A 17,207-nucleotide genomic window follows, 5' to 3' on the forward strand; every position below is an offset into this window, starting at 1 on the left:
GAGAACCCCTGAACTGATCCTCTCAACGCAAACTTCATCCGTTCCAGTTTTATGAACGCTGCCATGTCGTTTATCCAGGCCTCCACGCCGGGGGGGGGGGTTTCGCTTCCTTTCACATAAGTAAGATCCTTCGCCGGGCTACCCAGGGACGCAAAGGCCAGAATATCGGCCTCTTTCGCCTCCTGCACTCCCGGCTCTTCCGCTACCCCAAATATAGCTAACCCCCAGCCTGGCTTGACCCGGACCTTCACCACCTTTGAAATCACTCTTGCCACTCCCCTCCAGTACTCATCCAGTGCCGGACACGACCAGAACATATGTGTGTGGTTCGCCGGGCTTCCCAAGCACCTCCCGCACCTGTCCTCCACTCCGAAGAACCTGCTCAGTCTTGCTCCCGTCATGTGTGCTCTGTGTAGAACCTTGAATTGTATCAGGCTAAGCCTGGCACATGAGGAAGAGGAATTTACCCTACTTAGGGCATCAGCCCACAGCCCTTACTCAATCTCCTCCCCCAGCTCTTTCATTCTTCCCATTTTCCTTTCAGCTCCTCTACCAGCGCCTCCCCCTCGTCTCTCATCTCCTGATATATTTCGGACACTTTGCCCTCCCCGACCCATACCCCCGAAATCACTCTATCCTGGATCCTCTGTGTCGGGAGCAGCGGAAATTCCCTCACCTGTTGCCTCGTAAACGCCCTCACTTGCATATATCTGAGGATATTCCCCGGGGGCAACTCATACTTTTCCTCCAGCGCTCCCAGGCTCGCAAACTCCCCGTCAATAAACAAGTCTCTCAATCTCCTAATTCCTGCCAGATGCCAGCTCTGGAACTCTTTGTCCATCCTTCCTGGGACAAACCTATGGTTATTCCTGATCGGGGACCACACCGAGGTACCCGTCACCCCCCTATGTTGCCTCCATTGCCCCCAGATCCTTAAGGTTGCCACCACCACTGGGTTCGTGGTATACCTTTTCGGGGAAAGCGGTAGCGGCACCGTCACCAGCGCCTTTAGGCTCGTTCCTTTACAGGACGCCATCTCCAGCCTCTTCCACGCCGCCCCCTCTCCCTCCCTCATCCACTTGCAGACCATCGCCACATTGGCGGCCCAGTAATAGTCGTCCAGATTCGGCAACGCCAGTCCCCCTCTGTCCCTGCTGCGCTGCAGGAACCCCCTCCTTACCCTTGGGGTCTTCCCTGCCCACACAAAATTCATAACACTCCTATCTATTTTCTTTAAAAAGGCCTTAGTGATCAAAATGGGGAGACATTGAAACACAAAAAGAAACCTTGGGAGGACCATCATCTTTACCGCCTGCACTCTGCCCGCCAGTGAGAGCGGCAGCATATCCCACCTCTTGAAATCCTCCTCCATCTGCTCCACCAGCCGTGTCAAATTGAGTTTGGTGTAGAGTTCCCCAGCTCTTGGCTACCTGAATCCCCAAATATCAGAAGCTCCTTTTCACTCTCCTTAACGGCAGGGCGTCTATCCCTCTTCCCTGATCCCCGTGGTGTACTACAAAAAGCTCACTCTTCCCCATATTAAGCCTATATCCCGAAAAATCTCCAAACTCCCTCAATATCTGCATAACCTCTGTCATCCCCTCCACAGGATCCGCCACATACAGCAGTAGGTCATCTGCGTAGAGTGACACTCGATGTTCCTCTCCCCCTCTAACCACCCCCCTCCATTTCCTAGAGTCTCTCAACGCTATGGCCAGTGGTTCAATTGCCAGCGCGAACAGTAATGGGGACAGGGGGCACCCCTGCCTTGTTCCCCTATGTAACCGAAAATACTCCGATCTCTGCCGATTTGTGACTACACTTGCCACTGGGGCCCCATAGAGGAGTTTGACCCAACTGACAAACCCCTCCCCGAACCCAAACCTCCTCAACACCTCCCATAAATACTCCCACTCTACCCTATCGAATGCCTTCTCTGCATCCATTGCTACCACTATCTCTGCCTCCCCCTCCGCTGGGGGCATCATTATCACCCCCAACAGCCATTGCATGTTAACATTCAGTTGTCTCCCCTTTACAAACCCTGTCTGGTCTTCATGCACCACCCCAGGGACACAATCCTCGATCCTTGTCACTAGCACTTTTGCCAGCAACTTGGCGTCTACATTCAGGAGCAAGATAGGCCTATATGAACCGCATTGCAGCGGATCTTTATCCCACTTCAGGATTAATGATATCGTCGCCTCCGACATTGTCGGGGGTAGAGTCCCCCCTTCTCTGGCCTCGTTAAAGGTTCTCGCCAGCAGCGAGGCCAACAAGTCCACATATTTCCTGTAAAATTCCACCGGGAACCCGTCTGGTCCCGGGGCCTTCCCTACCTGCATGTTCCCCAGCCCTTTAGTCACTTCATCCAACCCAATTGGCGCCCCCAGACCTGCCACTTCCTGCTCCTCCACCCTCGGGAACCTTAGTTGATCCAGAAACTGTTGCATCCCCTCTTTTCCCTCCGGGAGTTGGGACCTATATAGCCTCTCATAAAAGGTCTTAAACACCTCATTTACCTTCTCTGCTCTCCGCTCCGTAGTTCCCGTTTCATCCCTAACTCCCTCTATTTCCGCTTCATAAATCCCGCGTCGTCCCAGTTCGGGGCATATACATTTACCAGCACGACCTCCTTTCCCTGCAATCTACCACTCGCCATCACATATCTACCACCGTTGTGCACCACTATATTCCTAGCCTCGAACGACACCCGTTTCCCCACCAATATCGCCACCCCTCTATTTTTTGCGTCCAACCCTGAGTGGAACACCTGTCCCACCCATCCTTTCCTTGACCTAACCTGATACGCCACCTTCAGATGCGTCTCCTGAAGCATGACCACGTCTGCCTTCAGTCCTGTTAAGTGCGCGAACACTTAATCGGCCCATTTAGGCCCCTCACATTCCACGTGATCAGCCGGATTTCCCCCCCGCCGATTAGCCATCCTCTATTCTAGGCCAGTCCCCCGTGCACCCACCCGTCCCCCAGGCGGCGCACTCCCGTCCCAACCACCTCTTCCCTTGCCAGCTCCCTCTAGCTCCCAGCAGCAGCAACCCAGTTGACCCCCCCCCCCGCTAGATCCCCATCTAGCATGGTTACTCCCCCCCGATGCTTCCGAAAATCAGCTGACTCCAACTGACCCCGGCTTCCCCCGCTCTCTCCTTGAACCCCCCCCCGTGTGTGGAACTCTCATCCTTCTTGCGCCTATCTTCCCGCCATCATCTCCCTAGCGCGGGAAAAAACCCGCGCTTTCCTGGATCGGCCCTGCCCCCCTTGGCGCAGCTCCCCCATTCCCCATCCCCCCCCATAGTCCCTTTTTCCACCGGCGCCCACATTTCTCAGTGTCCCCCCGTCAAGAAGAGAAAAAACCCCGTCTATCGTCCCAATACTGTGAACCTCCCTTTCCCCAATTTACATTTCTATACATCAACATCGTCGTCTCCCCCACAGCATCAGTCCCTCAGTTCTGGTCCAATTTCTCTTCTTGGATGAAGGTCCATGCCTCATCCGACGTTTCAAAGTAGTAATGTTTGCCTTGGTGCGTGACCCACAATCGCGCCGGCTGCAGCATCCCAAACTTTATTTTCTTCTTGTGAAGCACCGCCTTGGCCCGATTAAAGCTCGCCCTCCTTCTCGCCACCTCTGCGCTCCAGTCCTGATACACTCGTATCACCCCATTCTCCCACCTACTACTCCATACCTTCTTGGCCCAGCTCAAAACTGCCTCTCTGTCGGTGAAGCGGTGAAATCTCACCACTATCGCCCTTGGTGGTTCTCCAGCCTTTGGTCTCCTCACAAGGACCCGGTGAGCCCCTTCCACCTCCAGGGGGCCCGAGGGGGCCTCAGCTCCCATTAGCGAATGGAGCATCGTGCTCACATAAACCCCAACGTCAGCTCCCTCCACTCCCTCGGGGAGACCCAGAATCCGGAGATTCTTTCTCCTCGAGCTGTTCTCCAGGACTTCGAGCCTTTCGATACACCTCTTATGTGGCGCCTCGTGCGTCTCCATTTTTACCGCTAGGCCCAGAATCTCATCCTCGTTCTCCGATGCCTTCGCCTTCACCCCACGGAGCTCTATCGCCTGGGCCTTTTGCGTTTCTTTTAGCCCTTCGATTGCCAATAACATCGGCGCCAGCACCTCCTTCTTTCATTCCTCCACACACCGTCGGAGGAATTCCTGCTGGTCCAGGCCCCATGTCGTCTGGGCTCCATCCGTCGCCATCTTGCTTCTTCCTCCTCTTCTCTGCCGCTGCTCCAAAGGATCCTTCGCAATCTGGCCACTACCACCGATCCTTTCCATACACACCCGGGGGGACTCCTTCCTTCGTCACCCCACACTGGGTTTGGTCCAAAAGAAATTCCGTTGGGGCTCCCAAAAAGAGCCCAAAAGTCCGTTAGAACAGGAGCTGCCGAAACGTGCGGCTTAGTAGTGCACCGCCGCAACCGGAAGTCTGGTCCTGCGATGTTGAGTGCAGATAGGCCACAACTGAGTCTGTGGATTGGACATTCTTCTCTGATGTAGTACATAGTTTGATCTCCCCTACAGGCATATTAGGGGGCTGGCACTAATGCCCCATTTGTAGAGGTTGGCCAAGCGGGCCGTAGACGGTTCTGAACTCCTTACGTTAAAATTGGGCAACTGTTGAGTTGGTTGTGTGTGTGAGCTATTTTCAATGTAGGTGGTAAGTGCCAGTACCTGCTTCCCTATGCTGCAGTACTGGTGGAAACTAGCTTGGTTGACGCTCAGGACTTCTACGATTTGTGATATGCGCTGAAGGATGAGGCTTTCAAGGATTTTATATGGGACCGATTGGAGAGAAATTGGGCAGTAGCTACCTGCAAGTATGGGATCTTTTCAGGGTTTTGGTATGGTTATGACTTTTATTGTCCGCCATTTCTTTGTAATCATAGTGCAGAAGGAGGTCATTTACCCCTTCGAGTCTGCACTGACTCTCCGAAAGAGCACCCTATCCAGGCCCGCTCACCTACCCAATCTCCGTAACCTTTGGCACCTAGGGGAAATTTAGCATGCAATCCACCTAACCGGAACGTCTTTGGACTGAGAGGGGAATCCGAAGTACCCGGAAGAAACCCACGCAGACACAAGTAGAACATGCAAACTTCACACAATCACCTAAGGTCGGAATTGAACCCGGGTCCCTGGCGCTGTGAGGCAGCAGTGCTAACCACTGCGCCGCCCAAGAGAAAGTTAGAATGATGTTGAAATTTATGGCCATTGTGTAAAACCGGGTCAGCCAGGCTGTAGCTTGGGGCCCCAGGTGTTTCATAAATTGTGATGTGATACTGTCATAACCTGCTGCCTTGGCACCCTTCCAAGCCTATAGGACCTCGTTTCGTTCTGCAAACTCAAAGGGGGTGGGACTGATGCCTTCTCTGTGTAGTTGATGGTGTTGTCTTTGTTCACCCTGGATGTTTCTTTTGGTGTTTTTGTCCAGGAGTGCCTTATCTATGGCTAGCAGATGGCTGGAGATATGATCGGGAGTAACTGAGAAACAATTTTGAGTGGGTGACCTTTTGGCTGCTCCAAGGCGACAGATTAGGATCCAACACTTCCTGCTGGAGTGTGTGTCTTCTGCGGTTCCTTCCCACTTGGTGCGCAGCGCGGATTTGAGGGAATCGATCAGATGATCTCCTGCCTCTGGGTCCCTTGATGCTTCATATGCCTTTAGAAGGGCAGCACTCTCCATCTAAGCATGGGATATAGATGGATTGGTAGCCTTGGGGAATTGCCGTGCAGACTGCTTTGTAGATGGCACCACAGACGGTTGTACACTTCATCAAGTGATGTTTTGTAGTGAGATTGTTGAGATGCTGCTTTCCCTTAATTCCTTTAAATATTTTAAAATCTACCTTAAATGTCTTGAATGTGCTCAACAATTGGGTCACCTCTTGCTGATATCCATACTTCCATAATGATGAGGGGAGTAGCCAGAATTTGAAGTATTTTTAATGCTATAGAATTTTGGATGATTCTATATTTGTATTGGACAATGCAGGAACAGAGTGACAAAATGGGAATTTAAGACTAACCTTTTTCAATTACTGTACTTGATTGAAGGAGCCTCAAATGCAGGAGACTAAGTTACCACTGCGCAGTCTGGTTGAAAGCCTTAATTGCTAATTGCACTTTTTACTGTTGCCCTATGCCACCTGCCCTTGCCTTTCAAAAACCTTCTTTTTCAAGCAGCTTGCACCATGCTGTCCATCAATTGGGTTTTATCGTCACTGTCAATTTAATGGATTAATTTCTGTGGCTGCTGTTGAGTCTCTTCCTTGGCACAGGGTAAAGAACTGGCACTGAATGCACCTCCTACAGTTAAAATGAACAACTTGTAGTTTAGCCAGTTGTTTAGTTTGATGCCCATTACTAAGCACCATTTGGCTAAATGTGTAGTAAACTATCTTGTGAATTTATATGACTGTAATCTATCAGGAAAATCTGTACTATGAGAATATCCGATATGTAAAGGTTTCTGTTCACTTCACCCAAGGCCGCTGCTGACGGACTTTCATAATGCTGCAAAGTGATGGATTCAGGCTGGACACAATATTAAACCTGTTTTACAGTTTTAATTTCTGGACCGTATTCATTTGCACTAAAAGATTTCCCAAAGCTTTGCTTGGTAAGGCAGCGGTTTTCTAAGAACAAGGATGTGACCACGTTTACTGATTTACTAGCAGTGACAGCAATCTTGGGGCCATGGAGTATCAAACGGGTCCAGAGTCTGGCACCCCTAGATTCCAGCTCTCTTGGTCCAATGCTGTTTTTGAGGGGAGGGAAATTGTAAGATCTGGGAGGGAGTCTCAGAAACGCGACAACCTGGCAGTGCTGGGCAGATTGTGGGTTGGCTGGGACGAAGGGCAATTGTGTTATTTCTTGAATTGGGGCATGCTGGGAATGCAGACTGAAATTGAATGGGCACTGGAGAGAGACTTCAGAGTCTGACAGTATTGGGGGCTATGGGTAGTAATGGGCAGTAATTGGTGTCACGGACAGAATTTGTGGTTTCTTACCGACTGTGATTAATGTGATTTTGTGTATTTGAGGTATGTGTATTTTTACCCGTGAGTTGTCCCCAATTTAAATACTCCAGCAAGCAAGCCTTTTTGTGAGTTTAAAAGTAAGAGGTTATTTATTATCCCAAAATTACTTTGGAGGGTTAATACCAGCAAATCTCACTCTAATCTTGCACAGCATCACTCACACAAAGATTAGATATAGAAGAAAAAATTCCACTGCAATGTACAATTTTGTCTGTCTTTCTTTCCTGGAATTTCTTTTTAAAAAGAGTACCCAATTTTGTTTTCCAATTAAAGGGCATTTATCATGGCCAATCCACCTACCCTGCACATCTTTGGGTTATGGGGGCACAACTTACGCAAACATGGGGAGAATGTTCAAACTCCACACGGACAGTGATCTGGGACCAGGATCGAATCCGGGTCCTCAGCGCTGTGAGGCAGCAGTGCTAACCACTGCACCATTGTGCAACCTATTTCTTAGATGAGTTGATGCTTTTAGCTGAAATAAATATATTGTAAGCAATAGAGATCTTGGTAAGCTGAAAGGCTTCTGGTTGTTCAATTTCCAGGAGGTTGGTTTTCAGGTGAAACTGGAAGTTGGAACAGGTTGGGGAAGAGTCTTTGATGTGAAGACAAGATTTGAGAAGTTCAGTTTCCAGATAAAATTTAAATTTTTAAAAATAAATTTGGAGTACCCAAATCATTTTTTCCAATTAAGGGGCAATTTAGAGTGGCCAATCCACCTAGCCTGCACATCTTTGGGTTGTGGGGATGAAACCCACGCAAACACGGGGAGAATGTGTGAACTCCACACGGACAGTGACCCAGAGCCGGGATCGAACCTGGGACCTCGGCGCCGTAAGACAGCAGGGCTAACCCACTGCGCCACTGTGCTGCCCTAGTTTCCAGATAAACCTAACCTTCAGGGCACTTGGGAGTTTTCAAATGCTTTGCAATAACAAATTTTCTCCTACCAAGACTACCTTATTCAATATTCAATCATCAGTTATGTGATTTCCAGGTTTTTTATGATTACAGTTTTTCAGAAGACTTTTGGAACTAGAACCATAGAAAAGCTATGGTGCAGTAAGAGGCTATTCGGCCCATCACATCTCCGTTGGCCAAACTAACTATATGCAGTCGAAAGAGAGATGGTTTGTCTGTTTTCCCTCTGGGCTAGAACAGTTATTACGATTAAATTACTCTGTTCATACAATGTTGCTGTTGTTTCTATGGTATTGAGGTTTGGCATTTTCATCTCCGGTGCTCAGTATCTTAACAGACAATCAATAAGCAGTAACAGGAAGTAAAGCCCATAGAACTAAGGGGCTCTTGTGGTTGAGTGTCTCTGGAATCCTTTTTCTGAGGGAGCAATGGAGGTAGGGTCATTGAGTATCTTTAAGACAGAGTTAGATTCTTGACTAACAAAGGATTCAAAGGATATAGGGCAAGGTTTCCAAACTCTGTGGGTTGTGACCCAACCAGGATTTGGAGGTCTGGGGGCTACAACCTGATCAGCTGCGGTCTTATCAAATTGTGGAGCTGGCTCGAAGGGCGGACTGGCCTAATCATGCTAATTCGTATATTCACATCACAGAATACACTCGCTGTTTTTCAACATTTCTGTTTTGCCAGTAAATGTGCACAGATTACACATGTGAACCCAAGTATTGAGATCACTTGCCTAATTTATGATGGTGCCTCGCATTTGCTTTGTTTTTGCTAATTAATACAGTTGGCCACATCTGGACTTTCTGGTAACCACATGTCCCTTGTGGTTAGTGCATTGGACAACACTGACCTAAATTATTTGCTGCAGTCCTGGAGAAGGGCTTTAACCCATGACTATTTGGTGAAAGTGTAGGCGTAAGTACTATTACTGAGCAGGCTGATATTTTAAGACTCCCAAGTCTGGAGACAACTCTTCCAGTCTTCCAACTTTTGCTGGCGTGTAGATGGCCTGCTTGGAAATTCTACAACTTACACATGCTCAATGCACCGATGTGGTTGAAGGCACCGCTCTCACTGCTGTTGGGGTAAAATTAGCTAAGTGAATCCCAGGCTAAAATTGATACAGGTATTACAAGACAATGGATAAATATAACCGTGTCATTTATGGAACATTTCATTTAGGACTTGAGACATTTCAGTTCCAAAGCATTTTAACTGATTTGATCACTTTATTTGTAACTGAAGTATTTACATAGGGAATGTTTGTAAATATTTCTATCCTTCGATTTGGTTTTCTCATTGTGATTTTCAAAGTTGACATAAGATATATGATTCAAAAACAGTAACACAAGTAGTTTGTAGGTTGGAGCTACATGTCATAAGTGAATTTTTAATTTGTCTTGTTTAATATACCATTAGAGAAAAAAAAAATCATTTTAGCAATGGCAATTTATGTACAAGCATAAATATTCCATGACACGTGATACTCCCAATGCTGCTGTGACCGTCGAAGTATGAACTGTGCAAAACAGTCACCCAGTGAGAAGACTAATGAATGTGTAAGGGTGGTAATTAGTCTAGAAACTCACTCAATTACTTTGTAAGAACAGAGTCTACATGTGGAGGTATTTTTTTTTACCTTCACCACATGGGTGGAGATGTCGTAGAATGTGCCCTTCCATTAACAAACTAGCCTGACTTCTTTCATCGTTTTCAGTGGAATGAAAATCAGGCATGTTTCTTATGAGTAGGCGAACCATTCTACCATAGCAATAAGTGGGTGTTGACAGGCTTTTCTCTTTTAAATAAAGCTGTCTTTTTCAGTCTTTGTTCTGTCTTTGCGTTGGACCAGAGTGGTTATGCATCTTTCACTTGTGTTGTTGCATCAGCTTAACCTCTGTTCCGACCACTAACTTTCAGAAGCAGGGCGATGTGATACCAGAGCAATGGGGCTAAAGAAGGTAAATATGGATGATACCTTGGGCTGTTGACTTCCCAGATTGTCCAGGAATGTCCCAGACTGCGCATGGATTTGTAAGAGCACAACGCCCCACATTTCGTACTGTTACTAGCTGCTGCTGCAGAGAAGCTTCTGCCTTCGTGACCTTCCTGATACTTCTGAGAACCGACCCCATTTTATGATGTGACAGGAATTGTGATTGGTTGGTGGAGAAACCGAATACAGTCACCCTGACGATGGCTGTGACCCCCAAATGCAATCTGGATATTGCATCTCGTTCTGAGAAGGATGCTATTCACTGAATAGATTATCTCAGTTACCTTGTTCAAACCAGGAGATGCAGATGGTTAACAGCTTTCCAAACATATTTATGTTATATAATGTGTTTGTGCAAGTAACCCTGTTGTGCGTTTGCCCTGTTTTTCTTTCCTGAGATTTATTATTTTTAATGTCTTAACTTGGGTTAGGTACTGTCCTGACACTTGGAACTCCTATTTAGTACAGTTAATCTATTAGATTGTTAATTAATGTGTTTGTTTGAAACCTCAAGTTATCTATCATTCTTGACTTTTATAGCCATGAAGGATACTGGGTGGGCAAAGCCTCACTTCGAAGCTGGCGTCAACTTGCACTAAATCAGTTGGATGGGAAGGAAGATGACCCAGAACATGCTGATGGGAAAAGCAATGGAGAAGGCCCAAACAATCTGCATGCCAAAGGTATTTTTCCAAAAGGAACTTGTTAAAGGTGCAGCTATTCCATTATCCAGTTTAAGTGGGTGATGAGAAGTGATGAAATGGGTGTTTCTCAAACATACTATCAGCAGATAATTGATCTAACTACAGTTCTAATGTGTGTACCTTTTGCAATATGTTTTGCTTCAGTGACTGATTGAAAATTTGTGGTAATTCATTGTAGCATCCTTAATATGTTGTAGGAATTTTCCCAGACTTGGCTTTGATTCTGGTAACACCACATGCTAATCACTCCCAGAAAAAGCAACCTTACCATAGAACCACCCCCGTGCAGAAGGATGCCATTCGGCTCATCGAGTCTGCACCAACTCTGAAAGAGTACCTACCTACTCCCCTGCCCTATCCCTGTAACCTAACCTGCACGCCGTTAGACAGTAAGGGGCAATTTAGCATTGCCAATCCACCTAACCTGCATATCTTTGGACTATGGGAGAAAACTGGAGTACCCGGAGGAAACCCACGCAGAAACTGGGAGAAAGTGCAAACTTCACACAGTCACCCATGGCCAAAATTGAACCCAGGTCCTTGGCACTATGAAGCAGCAGTGCTAACCGCTGTGCCACCATGCTGCCCCACATGGTACAAGATGGCATCTGCTCCCATTTTGTATAGAACCTTGATGTGGAGATGCCGGCGTTGGACTAGGGTGAGCACAGTAAGAAGTCTTACAACACCAAGTTAAAGTCCTGAGGAAGGAGCAGTGCTCCGAAAGCTAGTGTTTAAAACAAACCTGTTGGACTTTAACCTGGTGTTGTAAGACTTCTTACTGTATAGAACCTTGGGTTCTTTTTAACAATGCTAGTTCAGTTTTCCTCGTTCTCAAAGATTTCTGCTCTCATCAGTGCACTTTGGTCAGACACTCTCTGCAGCTTTTAATATCTCAAGGAACCAGGCAGTTCGCAGTGATTACTTGGGTCTCAGCTGCTTTAACTGTATTGTCAACCTTGTTTTCACCTTCGGGATACTTTGTTGGATTCATGTGGGCCAATTATAATCTGCTGTAACAAACAACTGCTATATCCTCAGTCAAGCTAAGAATCTGTCCATTTCAAAATGCAAGACCATCTTTTTTTCCCCAAAATCCAAAGGAATTGTGTTCAGATATTCCAGATAACAACAAATACTTGGGGCACTAAGGCGGGTGTATTCTAACTTCAAAAGAGAGCTATGGGGGTTGAGGTGGACGGGAACTCTGTCTCACCGCAGTGTTCTCTCTGCGGAGCTCTCGCTGAGCAATATGCAGAAGCGGGCCACAGGCAACAGGGGACCTCTGCTGTGGAAACTATTACCAGCAGCCAGATAAGTGCGTAGGGAGTTTGGGGGAGGCATTGTGGCCAGAGGAGGGGGAGGGTACACCAAGGTTTGGAAGACCCACCGTTTCCTGGTAGAAAGAGGGAACACTCCTGGTCCACAAGGAAACACAAAATATAACATGTTTTTTGCCACAAGTCCACTTGTTCCTGCTTTGATCTACCAGGTGAGACCATAATGTTTACCCATGCAGGCCTCAAGTTAAAATTGCAGTCAGGCTGCAATGATGTAATCTGAGCCTGATTTCAATATTGAAAGCCTAATTATGCTGCCTTCTTGCGGGTGTCTTGATTCCTGCCCAAAAGAACAGGTGAAAATTACAACCCACGACTATTTTAACTGAATGCCACCCGGTTTTGCTGGGGAGGCTAAGTAATAAATTGTTCTCTCCAAAAATTAAAACAAAAGCAGGATTTAACCATTCTTGCTACGTTCAGAGCTCATGATCCAGGCTCACTGTTAAAAGCATTTATCTTGGCTGCATCCCATGTTCTAGAACTCTTATCACAAACTGAAATCTAAAACTGACGTGGATTGGGCTTCCATATATGCATGCATATCCAAGTGAGAACAGCCTGGAGGGCGGAGCAGTCTGTTCACTTTGCTTAATATCTACGGATCATTTAGTCACCCAGCCCTTTTGTATGTAACATTTAGTTTAATACAGAACATGCATCATACATCACAATCAAGAAATCTGTTTACAGGGATCATTTGGGTTGGAACTAAAGTGCTGAGTTTACAATTGACCAGTTCAGAATGAGCTGTGTAGGTCTTGGAGATCTTTTCAGTGTCGGAGTAAGAGAGCCCGTGTTCAGCACTGCTGATCTGTGATGCGAGCAGTTTCTTGTATGGGTTCAGCAGAGTAATTCAAAATAGTTGTATAGTGTACAAAACTCGATGATCCTAAGCAATTGGGTAGTTGTGTGAAGACCATGGGAATGATTGCTGCTTGAATACCAAAGCATTTTATCCATTTCTTAAGGGTCATGTCTTTTTTCATTACAAGGACAGAGTTGAACAGAGTGTAGTTATTTCATTAAAGTTACATCGAAAAGATGACACTTTCGGCATGAAAACATTCCCTCTACTGGATCACCAGCTTATGTGTACTGGTGTGGGGCTCAGACCCTTAATCTCTGATAGAAGTACAGTGAACTTCCTTCACAGAATGGGAAGAAGCATTGGGCGGTATGATGGTCCAGTGGTTAGCACTGCTGCCTCACAGCGCCAGGGACCCGGCTTCAAATCCGATCTTGGGTGACTGTGCTGAGTTTGCACATTCTCCCCATGACTGCGTGGGTTTCTTCCGGGTGCTCCGGTTTCCTCCCACAGTTCAAAGATGTGCAGGTTAGATGGATTTGCCATGTTAATATTGCCCCTTAGTATCTAAAAGTTAGGTGGGAGTATGGGCCTAGGTACGGTACTCTTTCGGAGGGTCACGCGGGCTCGATGGGCCGAATGGCCCCCTACACTGTAGGGATTTATGATCATATGATTGTTGTAACAAAACTTGGTGCACAGATTTGGGAAGTGTTTATTAAGATTCTAAGTGGCTCACTGCCACTTCATTTTGACTCTGGCTATATTCTTATCCTTTATGATGTGTTGTACTGCTCATGTACAAAATCTCATTGAATATATAACCATTGCCTATTTAGTGTAATTTGACATTTATTTTTGTTGTGTATGTTTTGGGGAAATCATCCAACATTGTAATTTGTTGAAGGGGATGACGAGCTAACAGGAGAAAAAGATGATGATGAAGACCTCAACTTCAATGAAGATCTTGTCTGTCCACATGGTATGTGAGAGATGTATTTCTTTTTTTTTTAACTCTTTGGCTACTTCTTAACAAAATAGTTGTTAACAAAACACGGGCAGCACGGTAGCATGGTGGTTAGCACAATTGCTTCACAGCTCCAGGGTCCCAGGTTCGATTCCGGCTTGGGTCACTGTCTGTGCGGAGTCTGCACATCCTCCCCGTGTGTGCGTGGGTTTCCTCCGGGTGCTCCGGTTTCCTCCCACAGTCCAAAGATGTGCAGGTTAGGTGGATTGGCCGTGATAAATTGCCCTTAGTGTCAAATATTGCCCTTAGTGTTGGGTGGGGTTGCTGGGTTGTGGGGATAGGGTGGAGGTGTTGACCTTGGGTAGGGTGCTCTTTCCAGGAGCCGGTGCAGACTCGATGGGCCGAATGGCCTCCTTCTGCACTGTAAATTCTATGATAATCTATGATAGTGGGCCAGATCTTGCTGGAGAGGGGCATCCCACAGTATACCCTGTTTTTTGTTTCTGGTCAAATATTATTTGTCATAAATTGGCTGGAAATATGAGCTGATAATCGTATGGCAAAGATAACAACACGTCTGGGACATTAGTGAGTGTGAAACTAATGGTGTATCCTCTCAACCAGTGAGATTCAAGGATTGAGCAAGAAACAGGAACGAATAAGGAGGCTGAATTAGTGTCAAATCAGAAAGAAAAATGGAAGGAGAGAGATTGGATGTCTCTCAATCTTATTCAGAGTAGTAGCTGTTTAATGTGGGAGCTGGCAGATCCCATTGTGAGCTGCAGTGACCACATCTGCAGCAAGTGTTGGTTGCTCGAGGAACTTCGGCTCAAAGTTGATGAGTTGGAGTCTGAGCTTCAAACACTGGCACATCTGGGAGGGGAAGAGTTACCTGGACAGTTTGTTTCTGGAGGCGGTCACACCCCGTAGATTAAGTACCTCAAATTCGGTCAGTGGTCAGGGACAGCAGAGTGTGACTGCAAGTAAGGCAGGTAGAGGGATCCTTATTCAGGAACAGAGGAGCCTTGGTTCAACAGGTATGAGGTACTTGCGCCCTGTGTGGATGAGGAAAAGGGCTGTAGGGAGGATGAGCTAGCCGACCGCTGCACCGTGGTACAGGAGGCCACTCGAGGGGGAGCAAAATGACAAGTTGTCATTGTAGGGGATTCTATAATTAGGGGGATAGATGGCATCCTTTGTAAGCAAGATTGAGAATCCCTCATGGTGTGTTGCCTGCCTGGTGCCAGGTGAAAGGATATTGGAGCGGGAGGGGGAGGATCCAGTGTTGTGGTCCACGTTGGGACAAACAACAGGCAAGATTAGGAAAGAGGATCTGTTGGGGGATTATCAGGAACTAAATTTAAAAATAGGAACTGTTTCTGGATTACTACCCGAGCCACGTGCGAATTGACATAGGGATGAGAAAATTAGGGAAGTAAACTCGTGGCTCGGGAAGGAGGGGTTTCATTTCATGGGGCATTGGCATCAATGCTGGAACAGGAGGGATCTGTACCGTTGGAACGCTCTCCATCTGAACCGATCTGGGACCAGTGTTCTAGCGAAAAAGATAAATAGGATGGCCTCAAGGACTTTAAACTAGCAAGTGGGGGGAAGGGAAGGGTAACACTACAGGAAGTGAAATGGTTAATGTGAAGCAAAGCAGCAGGTTATCGCATGGGGAGGTGGGTTCAACTACATGGAAAGTTATGAAAAATTCCGAAGATGTTATTCATGGAGGTGTTGGGATTCAAAAAGAAGGTATTAAAACAAACATAACGGCACGTTACTTGAATGCTCGTAACATTTGAAACCAGTTAAATGAGTTGACGGCTCAAATCATCACAAATGACTATGATTTAGTGGCCATTACAGAGACATGATGGAGGATGGTCATGACTAGGAGTTAAATATCCAGGGGTATCAGACTATTCGGAAGGACAGGCAGGAAGGTAAGGGAGGTGGTGTAGCTCTGATATTTAAGGATGACATCAGGGCGGTAGGTTCGATGGAGAAAAAGGATGAATCCATTTGGGTGGAAATTATAAATAGTAAGGAGAAACGGTCACTGATATGCGTAGGCCATAGGCCACCAAATAACAATATCACGGTGGGATGGGCAATAAACAAAAAAAATAACGATGCATTGTAAAAATGGAACAGCAATTATGGGGGATTTTAATCTATCTTTTTTTTGAAAATCTTTTTATTGGCTTTTCTCATATTTATAAACAGTTGTTACTTATATACATTACATTTTTCTTGCCCGCGCTAATTTGCTTTATTTTACAGAGAGGTTTGTTTTGCCCTTCATTTGACTAACTACGTACATTTCGCTGCCCTCTGGATTGGTCTGTGATATCCCCCCCCTCCCAACCCATTGGTTTCACCACCCTTCCTCTTAAGGCTTACTCCTCGTTGCTGGCCTCGAACAGGTTTTGGAACAGGCCGACGAACTGCCTCCAAGTATCCAGGAAGCCTTCCTCTGACCCTCGTGTGGCGTACTTAATCTTCTCCAGAAGGAGAAATTCTGAGAGGTCAGCGAGCCAGTCTGCAGCTTTGGGTGGTGCTGCCGATCGCCAGCCGAGCAGGATTCTCCGGCGTGCGATTAGGGAAGCGAAAGCAAGGGCGTTGGCCCCCTTCCCCATGTGTAACTCTGGCTGCTCCGATATTCCGAAGTTTGCCACTATTGGGCATGGCTTCACCCTCACCCCCACAACCTTGGACATTGCCTTGGAGAAGGCTGTCCAGAACCCAGCAAGCTTGGGGTAAGCCCAAAACATGTGGGTGTGGTAGCCGGGCCCCTCTGGCACCGCTCACATTTGTCCTCCACCTCCGGGAAGAACCTGCTCATTCGGGTTCTGATCAGGTGCGCTCTGTGCACCACTTTGAGCTACATTAGGCTTAGCCTTGCGCAGGAGGAGGTGGAGCTCACCCTGCTCAGTGCTTCTCCCCAGAGTCCCCATCCTACCTCTGTCCCCAGTTTGTCCTCCCATTTTTGTCTGGTCCTGTCCAGTGGTGTTCGGGCTTTGTCCAGTAGCTGTCTGTATATTTTCCCACTTAGCCACCCCTTCTCGCTGCCTGTGCCTATCAGGTCCTCTAGTAGTGTGCTTTCTGGGGCCCTGGGGTACCCTACTGTCTCTTTGCGGAGGAAGTGCTTTATTTGAAGGTGTCTCAATTCCTGTCCTCTTTCTAGTTTCCACTTCCTCGTCAGTTCGTCCAGTGTCTGCGCCCTACGTAGAAGTCCCCGACTGTCAGTGTGCCCCCGCCCCGCCTCCATCTTTTGAAAGTGGTATCTAGCATGGCTGGGGGGGAATCTGTGATTGCCGCAGATGGGGGCCATAAGGGACATTTTGCTTATCCCGAAGTGCTGTCTCAGCTGGGTCCACGTTCTCAG

General features: G+C 47.1%; 1 protein-coding gene across 4 annotated transcripts in view; it reads left to right on the forward strand.

The window, feature by feature from the left end:
* Window positions 1–17,207, forward strand: part of usp48 (ubiquitin specific peptidase 48) — a 198,459-nt gene that overhangs the window by 126,039 nt on the left and 55,213 nt on the right. For all 4 annotated transcript variants that reach the window (XM_072478568.1, XM_072478566.1, XM_072478565.1 and 1 more), the window contains 2 exons: window positions 10,535–10,677; window positions 13,754–13,828. In XM_072478568.1, the coding sequence (XP_072334669.1) occupies window positions 10,535–10,677; window positions 13,754–13,828 (218 nt within the window). The remainder of the gene's footprint in view (window positions 1–10,534; window positions 10,678–13,753; window positions 13,829–17,207) is intronic.

This window comes from Scyliorhinus torazame, chromosome 16 (genome assembly GCF_047496885.1).
Source record: "Scyliorhinus torazame isolate Kashiwa2021f chromosome 16, sScyTor2.1, whole genome shotgun sequence".
Taxonomy (NCBI): domain Eukaryota; kingdom Metazoa; phylum Chordata; class Chondrichthyes; order Carcharhiniformes; family Scyliorhinidae; genus Scyliorhinus; species Scyliorhinus torazame.